Raw genomic sequence first — 12,710 nt, 5'->3', positions numbered from 1 at the left:
AGAGAAGACCTCATGGGGTTGTGAAAAGGACTGAAAAAAATCACTTGTGTAAAATACCAAGTAAACAATTGCTGAGTGCTTACTATGTGCTATTATTTTTTTAATTTTTTCATGTTATATACATTCCATATATATTTATAATTAGAGTATGTGTGTATAAATTACATTGGTGGAATAAATACATGCAAACATATATTCACACATATCACTACCTTCTCTGAGAAAAGATTTAAGGAAGATATGCCATCCATACATAAGAGCTGAACTTTCAGGGGGAAAATAAGAGGGAATAGCAATATTTATGTCATTCGGAAAAGGAAGTCTTAGTTTCCAGGAAATTGTTGATAAAATGAGCTGTCTTGTGTGCTTCTGTTGCTGAGATGATGATAAGACAGTCAGACCCATGCTGGCCTTGGCTTGAGAAATGAGTTCCAAATTCTAGACTCATCAATGGGATCTCATAGGACATCACTGCATCAGTAGGTAGAACACGATATCCTGAGCCCGGGGCTGGCAAACTCTGGCCCATGGGCCAAATCTGGTCCACCGCCTGGTTTTTCATAGCCAGTGAGCTTAGATTGGTTTTTATGTTTGAAAATGGGTTGAAAAAAAATCAAAAGAAGCATATTTCATAATATGTGAAACTTATATTAAGTTCAAATTCCACCAAATTTTATTGCAACACGGCCAATCTTACTCAATTAGGTATTGTCTGTGGCTGCTTTTACATTACAAAAGCAAAGGTGATTAGTTGTGACAGAGACCGTTTGGCCAGCAAAGCCTAAATTATTTATTAGATGACCCTTTCCAGAGAGAGTTTGCTGACCAATGTCTACCGCTGCCTTGGGGTTTCCAGGGACATGACTGGAGTGGCCACCTGTGTTAAGTCATCAGAGGAAGACTCCCAAACAGCCACTAAAAGGATCAGAACAGCAAGGGCAACAAGCCCATGTCTTCCCCCAACTTTAGGCCTGTATTTACAAAGGAGACAAATGAAAGAATAAATCACCCCAGTTAGAGCTTCCCAGGAAATGCACGTGATTAGCTACTGCTGGCCCCTCTGCTCACTGTGTTCATGCAGAAAGTAACACAGGAGGCCAGTTGTGGGCCTTTCTCTGCCTCTTTCTGGTCTGGTGCCTCCCATCTTGGCTTTCTTCCTCCCTGTCCACCCACTGCATGTCTGGATGGCCCCATGTGGCTTACGATGCTTTTGGGGAGGCATATTAATGTCCCCTGCACATATCAAACTCTGCTCGATTTAATCCCTAGAATTGACCAGTGTATTGATTGTTTAAATGCCAATATTGCAATTCACGATAATGTCAGGGTTATTACAGTAACCCCCAAGGAGAGGAAGAAGCAAGCGTTCACTCCCTGATCGTTAGACTAAAGCAGGGGCTGTCACCATTATTGGTTTCTCTCCGCAACAGTACAGGGACATCTCAGACGGAGGCCATAGAAAATGTCTTATAAATGGTGACCAAGGAGGACCCACTAGGGAGTCACACCCCACATCACTGCTTCATGGATGATGCCTGGAGTTAGTTATCTTGGCTGCATGGAAGTGTGTGTGCCTAGGTACCACCAGCAGAGGGTCAACCAGTTTGTAATGTGCTGTGATGGGACCCCTGATTAATTTTAATTGACTGGTCATCTGGGAGGCTAGCTCCCTTCAGCAAGCCTGAAAAATACCAAGCGGGTCCAGAATAGGGGCTGGCAATCTAGAATAGGAAGGTAGGGAAGGCATCAATTAGCAGAGTGGTCAAGGCACAGGTGCTGACCACAGGAAATTAGATCTGGGGACCAAAACACCAATCCTTAGACCAGCCACAGCAATATCACCTGGAGAACCTGGTAAAGATCTCAATTCCTGGGACTCAGCCTTGGGGAGACTGATTCTGCCAGGTTTAAGACACAATAGAGAAACTACTTATGTGTGTATCTTGAGTTTCCTACACATTCTTCAAGGCCTAGTCCAAATGGGGCCTTAATAGCCATAAACCCCTTCCAAGATCAACTGTTTGTATCCAATAAGACTTCCCCAGCCACTTAAACACATACTAGGTTCAAACAGCACTTTGTGCCTTGTAACGCTTAGCTTTGAGTATATTGTTTCATGGTACATTTATAGCTTTTAATTAGATGGTCATTTCCTCAAAATTACGGCCATCTCACATTTTCTAACCCCCAAAGCAGATAGTATCCTGTGCCCAGAAAGCATCCTCATGTTGCTGGCTCTTCCAAGCATTCTCAGCTCTGTGCAGGGTTACTTCAGAGAGGGCTTTTTGGGCCACACTGTCTAAACAGCACCTCCCAGTCCCTTTCTAGCCTATGACCTCACTTTATTTTCTTCATAGCACTTTATCAATATCTCAAATGTTATTACATATTCATTGCCTACCTGGAGATCTGGTCTTTGCCCCCACTAGAACAGAAGCTCTATGAGACCAGTCAGGAGTTGTACCCCCAGCAACAAGAACAGGGCCCAACATGTAATAGGTTTGTTATAAAGGTTTTGTTAAATGTTTTCAGGTGAGGGGAGTAGTAACTGGCCTCACTAAACCCTTTGGTGCTGGCAGGGGGCTTTGAACGTCAGTCAGCCATGCACTCCTCAGGATTATCTAGGCAAGCCATTAAAACCTTGGATCCCGCAATGCCAACCAAGCCTTTGACCTGTCCCCAGGTGGGTAACACCAGGATGAGTTTATATCCCTAGAGCAAAAGTGGGGCAGATACAACATCAGAATGTAAATACATGGAGCAGCTTTGTGATGAAAACCATTTGCACTCCTTGGACAGGGGCTGTTTCCTAAGAATTCTGACTTTCTGCGCTTTTGTCTGTAACTTTCACACCTCCCAGACAGCCTCCAGCACAGAGCTGTATTGGTTCTTAATGCTCGATTATAATTAAATTGAGAAATCACACACACATTCAGATAAAACACAGGGAAAAATCTAATGGATTAGAGCACAAAGCCATTCTGAGGAACTGGAACAGTCCTTTCTTAGGAAGGGTGGCCATGACATCAGAAATGATAGGATTTTCCTGGTTGACATAAAGGAGCAGGCCACAGCAATCTGGGGATTAGAAAGCACAAGGGAGAAAGAACCTTTCCATCTGAACTTCCTGATTATTAATCCATTTTTCATGGATTAGCAAGACAATAAACGGTAGGAGATGAAGGCATTAAAGCCTAAAGCTGTTAATCGGACAAGTCTAAAGAGTAGAATGGATTGTTAACTATGCTGACATTCTTGGGACAGACCAGAAGAAGCCCACTGCTGCTATTGAGAGGAGTCAACCAGGAAACGGGGCTCTGATCCCCAGCCTTCCCGAGGTGGACCATGGTCATCCTTGTCATCATCAGCAAATGTGATTTGCCTGCCTACATCGTGTGCTAAGAAGGATCACAAATACATAAATCAATTATCTAGAAGGATACAAGACACTGTTATAAACAAACGACAATACAGGTAGCATTCAGATTTCTTCATGGCATTTAATATATAATAATAATAATAATAGGTAAGTTTATGGAGTCCTATAAACTTATTAAAACGTATGGGTTTTAATCTTCACTACAATCCTATGAGTTAAGGTCATTCTCATTCCATCTTCTTACACATAAGAGATATAGTGTAAAGAGCTCAAGTGACTCATCCAAGGCCACACAGCTAATGGCACAGGCAGGCTCTGGCCCCAGAGCCATGTCCACAGGAGTTATGGTACATACTGCCTCCCATGATGCATTTCATACCCTACGGTAATGAGCCAATACATATTCAGTGATTGAAAATTCCACTCTCAGGTCATGTTCTGATGAGAGCTCTAGCTATTTCAATATATGTCCTGAATATTAAGTATCAAAAATAATCAGGCGCAGGGACTATCACCCCACCATCCAGTTAGGAAAATCTCATTCCTAGTAAACATAATTTGGGACAGAAGCGGATGGCATCAATTCTGCAATCTGTCACTCACCAGGATGACTTTCTCTATCTCCTTGGGTGCACACCAGTGAAACATCCCAGTAGAGTCGTACTTCTTCACGTTGGAGTCCATGTTGTCAATCTGATCATTGCCGGGAATTAACAAGGGGTCATGCCTGGGGAGAAAAGGACAGGAAAACCGAAGTGGAAAATGTGATAAATTATAAATGGAAAGTGCCCCCTGCGTTACATCTCAGAGGAGATGAAAGATGCAGAGGAAGTGGTTGTCACTGAAGGCCACTCTTTTGCTTGCAGAACCCATCCTTTGAAAGATAACTACCTCAAACCACCACTACCACCTCCTGGACATGCAGGTGACCTTTGCCAGGTAGTAATTCTGCCTTTCTCTCCCGTTCCCCTTTTTCTAAAATGGACTTCACATCATTTTGTGGATTTAGTCTCCCTTCCTATGGATGTCTCACTCCTTCTATTCTCATTTTACCAGCTATCCAATCTCTCCATGAGACACACACACATGCACACACCCTGAAGTATTGTTATTAGCACTGGCAATGAAGAGGAAGGAATAGGAATAGAGCCTCATGCTGACTGACTAGCATGAGGATGGAAAGCCAATTACTCGCTCTTTCTGACTACAACTTCTGACGTGATGCTCTTCGCAGTAAAAGCTTTAACAGGCTGCACTTTAAATATTTTAGCAATTTGCCCAATCAGATTTTGCTCTCCCTGGCTGAAGCCTTTTAAAGATTCAGCAGCATGTCACTTCAGAGCAGACTGACTACCAAATGCCCACATCCGGAATACATGATTTCAATACTAAACAACACCCTCTCTCCTTGCCTTGACAACTGTATTTGCACTAACTGTCCAGTGATGCTCTCCCCTACCCCTACCTTCACCTCCCAACTGCCACACTCCTTAGATGAGAGCCTCAAGCTCAGAGGCATCTTAATAAACTTGTCTTGAATTCTCAGAGCTACAGTCACCCTCTCTTGCCTTGTTTACTGGTGGAAGAGAAAGATGCCTCTACAGAGGCCTCCCCTCCAGTGGATGGGCAGGGCCTTACCAATAACCTCAAGAATTACAGTAGAATCAGGCAGCTCTAACAAGCTTGCAGCATAAGAAATATAATCCTGCATCTTGGCCCATATCCATTGTCTAGATTCTATCTCTGATAGAAATTCTGCACCTCTGTTTTCAGGGAGGCATTTGGGTTTCTACAAGAATGACTGCATAAAATTAGGACAATGTCCCAGGTATAGTTGGCTATCTGTGCAGTGGAGCCATTTTCCCTGAATAATCTTGTCAATTCAAGATAGAAAATAAAAATGAGTTGAAATCCCAAAATTTACTGTAAAGTGATTTTACCTTTTAAACCATCTATTTCAAGCATTAAAGAGTGAACTTTATTTAGTTCTTAGTATTTCTTCCTCTGAAATTTCTCTGATATTTCTCATTTGTATGTTCAGAACAAAGACAGTGGGATAGCAATCCCTCCTACATGGTCCAGAGACCTACTATTAAGTCTTCAGGATCTCTACCATGGCCCTCCTAATAGGCCTTCCAATCCCACTTAAGATGGGAAGACTCTCACTGCATTTATTTATTCCTGAGAATTTTCTTTTAGGCTACACCAAATGACAAATATCATGTGAAGCCATCCTGCAAAGTTATCTTCAATGAACACACTAGATTACTATAGGAACTGTCATATCTGATCTTAAAAGGAGAAGAACAGTTAGCTCGGAACAACATCTCAGTGGATGGGTTGTTGGAATGTGAGAGGTGTTGTAAATCAGCAGGTCACCTTTCAAATACTGAGCTCAGTCAAAAATGCTAAAATAAAAAGGCACTTGCTGATAAGAATGGGTCACAGATCAGGGCAAGATCAAATTTGAATATTTTTGTCCTTGAAGACTCTTTAAGAGTTCTATAGATATCCACTACCCACCATAAAGAAGAGGTCTGAGAAAATGAACAGAATGGACTCTTTCTTCCCAGTCCTAGAAGAATGTATTTCAGTTGGAAGAGGACCTTAATAAATTTGCCCTGAGGATATAGAGCCAGGTTGTTTATTGGTTGGAGAGGAGGTATTATCTCAGGGAGGTCTGAGACCTGCCCCCAGTGTATTCAGGATTTATATTCATATAATATTAGCAAGCAAGCAAATGCTGTAGTAAGCTGGCCAAAATTCCTTTCAGAAAATATGTGCCTTGAGGAAGAGGAGATACATTTTGATTCCCTGTCTTTTTGGGAAGGAACCATCCCTTGGTTACTCTGGCTTCCAACCCTCATCTTAGGAAAGTAAATAAGGTGGGAAGATGCTGAGTTAGCATCTCCCCACAACTAGGGCACCTGCCGGCCGCTGGTGGAGGAGCCTGACACCCAAGGAGACGGGAGGACCCCCCAAGCAAACTGGTAGGATGTGGGGGGACTGAGAGGGGAGGAGAAGTGGAGGCTGGACAGGATTGGTGCCCCTGAGGCCAGGGAGATCAGGAGAGGCAGGCGGGAGGGGCCCTCCAGAGGAGTGGGAGAGGAGCAGAGGGCAACTGCCCTGCCCACTCCGGCCAGGGAGCCTGCTGGGCCCCCAGGTGAGGTCCCTCGCCCTCTGAGACCAGGGGTGGGGGGCACGCCTGGGCCCCTGCTGTTCGGTTGAGCCTAAGCCCCACCCCCCACAGCCCCCAGGGCCTTTTCCAGCCCAGTGGGTCCTGAGCATTGGCTCCACCCACCGCCCAAACCTCACCCTTGCTTAGGCCCCGCTCTCCACAGCCAAGGCCTTTTACCCTATTTTTTATTTTCCTTTCCCTCCTCCTCTTTTTTACTATTGTGGTACTGTTGTACCTTCCAGTTGTTGATTCATCTATATTTTTATTTTTATATTCTTTCTAACATATCTATTAGTTGCCTAGTCTAATTTTATTTTTTACTGTTTCTTCTTTTGTTTTTTTTAACCACCCCACACGGCTTGCGGGATCTTGGTTCATGAGCTGGGGGTTGGGCTGAAGCTCCTGCAGTGGGAGCTCCAAGTCCAAACCACTGGACTAACAGAGAACCTCAGACCCCATGGAATATTCATTGGAGTGAGGTCTCACGGAGGTCCTCATCTCAGCACGAAAACCCAGATCTACCCAACAGCCTACAAACTCCAGTGTTGGAAGCCTCAAGCCAAACAACCAGTAAGACAGGAACACAACCCCACTCATTAAAAAAAAAAAAAAAAAAGTGAGATGGCAAAAAACTATGTCACAGATGAAGGAGCGAGGTAAAAACCTACAAGACCAAATAAATGAAGAGGAAATAGGCAATCTACCTGAAAAAGAATTCAGAGTAATGATAGTAAAGATGATCCAGAATCTAGGAAATAGAATGGAGGCACAGATTTAGAAAATACAAAATGTTTAACAAAGATCTAGAAGAACTAAAGTACAAACAAACAGAGATGAACAACACAATAACTGAAATGAAAAATACACTAGAAGGAATCAATAACAGAATAACTGAGGCAGAAGAATGAATAAGTGAGTTGGAAGACAAAATGGTGGAAATAACTGCTGAGGAGAAAAATAAAGATAAAAGATTGAAAAAGATTGAAGACAATCTCAGAGACCTCTGGGACCACACTAAACACACCAACATTCGAATTATAGGGCTCTCAGAAAAAAGAAGAGAAAAAGAAAGGGTCTGGGAAAATATTTGAAGAGATTATAGTTGAAAACTTCCCTAACATGGGAAAGGAAGTAGTCACCCAAGTCCAGGAAGCACAGAGAGTCCTATACAGGATATACCCTAGGAAAAACACACCAAGACACATATTAATCAAAGTAACACAAATTAAATTCAAAGAAAAATATTAAAAGCATCAAGGGGAAAAACAAAAAATAACATATAAAGGAATCCCCCTACGGTTATCAGCTGATTTTTCAGCAGAAACTCTGCAGGCCAGAGGGGAGTGGCAGGATATACATAAAGTGATGAGAGAGAAAAACCTACAACCAAGATTACCCTACCCAGCAAGGATCTCATTCAGATTTGATGGAGAAATCAAAAGCTTTTCAGACAAGCAAAAACTAAGAGAATTCAGCACCAACAAACCAGCTTTACAATAAATGCTAAAGAAACTTCTCTAGGCGAGAAACACAAGAGAAGAAAAAGACCCACAAAAACAAACCCAAAACAATTAAGAAAGTGGTAATAGGAACATACATATTGATAATCACCTTGAATGTAAATGGATTAAATGCCCCAATAGAAAGACACAGACTGGCTGAATGAATACAAAAACAAGACCCATATATATGCTGTCTACAAGGAACCCACTTCAGACCTAGGGACACATACAGACTGAAAGTGAAGGGATGGAAAAAGATATTCCATGCAAATGGAAATGAAAAGAAACCTGCAGTAGCAGTACTCTTATCAGATAAAAGAGACTTTAAAATAAAGACTGTTAGGGCTTCCCTGGTGGTGCAGTGGTTGAGAGTCCGCCTGCCAATGCAGGGGACACGGGTTTGTGCCCCCAGGAAGATCCCACATGCCACAGGGTGGCTAAGCCCGTGAGCCGTGGCCACTGAGCCTGCGCATACAGAGCCTGTGCTCCGCAATGGGAGAGGCCACAACAGTGAGAGGCCCACGTAGCACACACACACACACACACACACACACAAAAGACTGTTACAAGAGATAAGGAGGGACATTACATAATGATCAAAGGATCAATCCAAGAAGATATAACAATTATAAATGTTAGGAGAACCTCAATACATATGGCAAATGCTAACAACCATGAAAGGAGAAATTGACAGTAACACAATAATAGTAGGGACTTTAACACCCCACCTACACCAATGGGCAGATCATCCAAACAGAAAATAAATAAGGAAACACAAGCTTTAAATGACACAATAGACCAGATAGATTTCATTGATATTTATAGAACATTCCACCCAAAACTGGCAGAACACACATTCTTCTCAAGTGCACATGGAACATTCTCCAGGATAGATCACATCTTGGGTCACAAATCAAGCCTCAGAAAATTTAAGAAGATTGAAATCGTATCAAGCATCTTTTCTTTTTTTTTTTTTTTTTTTGCGGTATGCGGGCCTCTCACTGTTGCGGCCTCTCCCGTTGCGGAGCACAGGCTCCGGACGCGCAGGCCCAGCGGCCATGGCTCACGGGCCCAGCCGCTCCGCGCATATGGGATCCTCCCAGACCGGGGCACGAACCCGCATCCCCTGCATCGGCAGGCGGACTCTTAACCACTGCGCCACCAGGGAGGCCCTCAAGCATCTTTTCTGACCATGACACTATGAGACTGGAAATCAGTTACAGGAAAAAAAATGTAAAAAACACAAATACATGGAGGCTAAATGGTGTGCTACTAAATAACCAAGAGATCACTGGAAAAATCAAAGAAGAAATTAAAAAATACATAGAAACAAATGGCAATGAAAACACGACAACCCAAAACCTATGGTACGCAGCAAAAGCAGTTCTAAGAGGGAAGTTTATAGCAATTCAATCTCACCTCAAGAAACAGGAAAAATCGCAAATAAACAGTCTAACCCTACACTTAAAACAACTAGAGAAAGAAGAACAAGAAAACCCAAAGCCAGTAAAAGGAAAAAAATCATAAAGATCAGAGAAGAAATACATGAAATAGAAATGAAGAAAACAATAGCAAAGATCAATAAAACTAAAAGGTGGTTCTTTGAGAAGATAAACAAAATTGATAAACCATTAGCCAGACTCATCAAGAAAAAAAGGGAGAGGATGCAAATCAACAGAATTAGAAATGAAAAAGGAGAAATCACAACTGACACTGAAGAAATACAAAGGATTATAAGAGACTCCTACAAACAACTACACACCAATGAAATGGACAACCACAAAGAAATGGACAAATTCTTGGAAAGGTACAATTTTCCAAGACTGAACCAGAAAGAATTAGAAAATATAAACAGACCTATCACAAGTAATGAAATTGAAACTGTAATTAAAAATCTTCCAACAAACAAAAGTCCAGGACCAGGTAGCTTCACAGGCAAATTCTATCAAACATTTACAGAAGAGCTAACACCTATCCTTCTCAAACTCTTCCAAAAAATTGCAGAGGGAGAAACACTCCCAAATAATTTCTACAAAGCCATCATCGCCCTGATGCACAAACCAGAAAAAGATATCACAAAAAAAGAAAATTATACACCAATATCACTGATGAACATAGATGCAAAAATCCTGAACAAAATACTAGCAAACAGAATCCAACAAAAAAGGATAATACACCATGATCAAGTGGGATTTATCCCAGGGATGAAAGGATTCTTTAATATACGCAAATCAATCAGTGTGATACACCACATTAACAAATTAAGGAATAAAAACCATATGACCATCTCAATAGATGCAGAAAAAGCTTCTGACAAAATTCAACACCCATTTATGATCAAAACTCTCCAGAAAATGGGCACAGAGGGAACCTACCTCAACATAATAAAGGCCATATATGACCAACCCACAGCAAGCATCATACTCAATGGCGAAAAACTGAAAGCATCCCCACTAAGATCAGGAACAAGAAAAGGATGCCCACTCTCGTCACTCTTATTCAACATAGTTTTGGAAGTCCTAGCCATGGCAATCAGAGAAGACAAAGAAATAAAAGGAATACAAATTGGAAAAGAAGAAGTAAAACTGTCACTGTCTGCAGATGACATGATACTATACATAGAAAATCCTAAAGATGCCACCAGAAAACTACTAGAACTAATCAATGAATTTGGTAAGGTTGCAGAATACAAAATTAATGCACAGAAATCGCTGGTATTCCTATATACCAACAACAAAAAATCAGAAAGAGAAATTAAGGAAACACTCCCATTTACCATCGCAACAAAAAGAATAAAATACCTGGGAATAAACCTGCCTAAGTAGGCGAAAGACTTGTACTCAGAAAACAATAAAACACTGATGAAAGAAATCAAAGATGACATAAACAGATGGAGAAATATACCATACCATGTTCTTGGACTGGAAGAATCAATATTGTGAAAATGACTATACTACCCAAAGCAATCTACAGATTCAAAGCAATCTACAGATTCAATGCAATCCCTATCAAACTACCAATGGCACTCTTCACAGAATTAGAACAAAACATTGTACAATTTGTATGGAAACCAAAAGACCTCGAGCAGGCAAAGCAATCTTGGGAAAGAAAAACGGAGTTGGAGGAATCAGGCTCCTCAAGTTTGAACTATACCACAAAGCTACAGTAATCAAGACAGTACGGTACTGGCACAAAAACAGAAATATAGATCAGTGGTACAGGGTAGAATGCCCAGAGATAAATCCATGCACATATGGTCACCTAATTTACAACAAAGGAGGCAAGAACATAAATGGAGAAAAGACAGCCTCTTCAATAAGTGGTGTTGGGAAAACTGGACAGGTACATGTAAAAGAATGAAATTAGAACACTCCCTAACACCATACACAAAAATAAACTCAAAATGGATTAAAGACCTAAATGTAATGCCAGACACTATAAAACACTTAGAGGAAAGCACAGGCAGAACACTCTGTGACATAAATCACAGCAAGATCCTTTTTGACCCACCTCCTAGAGAAATGGAAATAAAAACAAAAATAAACAAATGGGACCTAATGAAACTTAAAAGCTTTTGCACAGCAAAGGAAACCATAAACAAGACAAAAAGACAACCCTCAGAATGTAAGAAAATTTTGCAAATGAAACAACAAAGGATTAATCTCCAAAATATACAAACAGCTCATGGAGCTCAACATCAAAAAAACAAACAATCCAATTAAAAAGTGGGCAGAAGACCTAAATAGACATTTCACCAAGGAAGACATACAGATGGCCAAGAGGCACATGAAAAGATGCTCAACAACACTAATTATTAGAGAAATGCAAATCAAAACTATAATGAGGTATCACTTCATGCCGGTCAGAATGGCCATTATCAAACAGTCTAGAAACAATAAATGCTGTAAAGGGTGTGGTGAAAAGGGAACCCTCCTGCACTGTTGGTGGGAATGTAAATTGACACAACCACTATGGAAAACATTATGGAGGTTCCTTAAAAAACTAAAAACAGAACTACCATATGACCCAGCAATCCCACTACTGGGCATATACCCTGAGAAAACCATAATTCAAAAAGAGACATGCACCACAATGTTCACTGCAGCACTATTTACAATAGCCAGGACATGGAACCAACCTAAATGTCCATTAACAGATGAATGGATAAAGAAGATGTGGTACATATATACAATGGAATATTACTCAGCCATAAAAAGAAAGGAAATTGAGTTATCTGTAGTGAGGTGGATGGACCTAGAGTCTGTCATACAGAGTGAAGTAAGTCAAAAAGAGAAAAACAAATACTGTATGCTAACATATATATATGGAATCTAAAAAAAAAAATGGTGCTGATGAACCTAGTTGCAGGGCAGGAATAAAGATGTAGACATAGAGAATGGACTTGAGGACACAGGGTGGGAGGGGGAAGCTGGGGCGAAGTAAGAGTAGCATCGACATATATACACTACAGAATGTAAAATAGATAGCTAGTGGGAAGCAGCAGCATAGCACAGAGAGATCAGCTTGGTGCTTTGTGATGACCTAGAGGGGAGGAATAGGGAGGGTGGGAAGGAGGCTCAAGAGGGAGGGGATATGGGGACATATGTATGTGTATGGCTGATTCACTTTGGTGTACAACAGAAACCAACAC

General features: G+C 41.4%; 1 protein-coding gene across 3 annotated transcripts in view; it reads right to left on the bottom strand.

Annotated features, from left to right (window-relative positions):
- Positions 1–12,710, bottom strand: part of KCNMA1 (potassium calcium-activated channel subfamily M alpha 1) — a 748,255-nt gene that overhangs the window by 70,720 nt on the left and 664,825 nt on the right. For all 3 annotated transcript variants that reach the window (XM_060111611.1, XM_060111630.1, XM_060111620.1), the window contains one exon: positions 3,983–4,106. In XM_060111611.1, the coding sequence (XP_059967594.1) occupies positions 3,983–4,106 (124 nt within the window). The remainder of the gene's footprint in view (positions 1–3,982; positions 4,107–12,710) is intronic.

The sequence above is a fragment of the Mesoplodon densirostris genome, chromosome 1 (genome assembly GCF_025265405.1).
Source record: "Mesoplodon densirostris isolate mMesDen1 chromosome 1, mMesDen1 primary haplotype, whole genome shotgun sequence".
Lineage (NCBI taxonomy): Eukaryota > Metazoa > Chordata > Mammalia > Artiodactyla > Ziphiidae > Mesoplodon > Mesoplodon densirostris.
The sequence above is the reverse complement of the archived record's forward strand: the minus strand, read 5'-3'. Positions and strand labels throughout refer to the sequence as shown.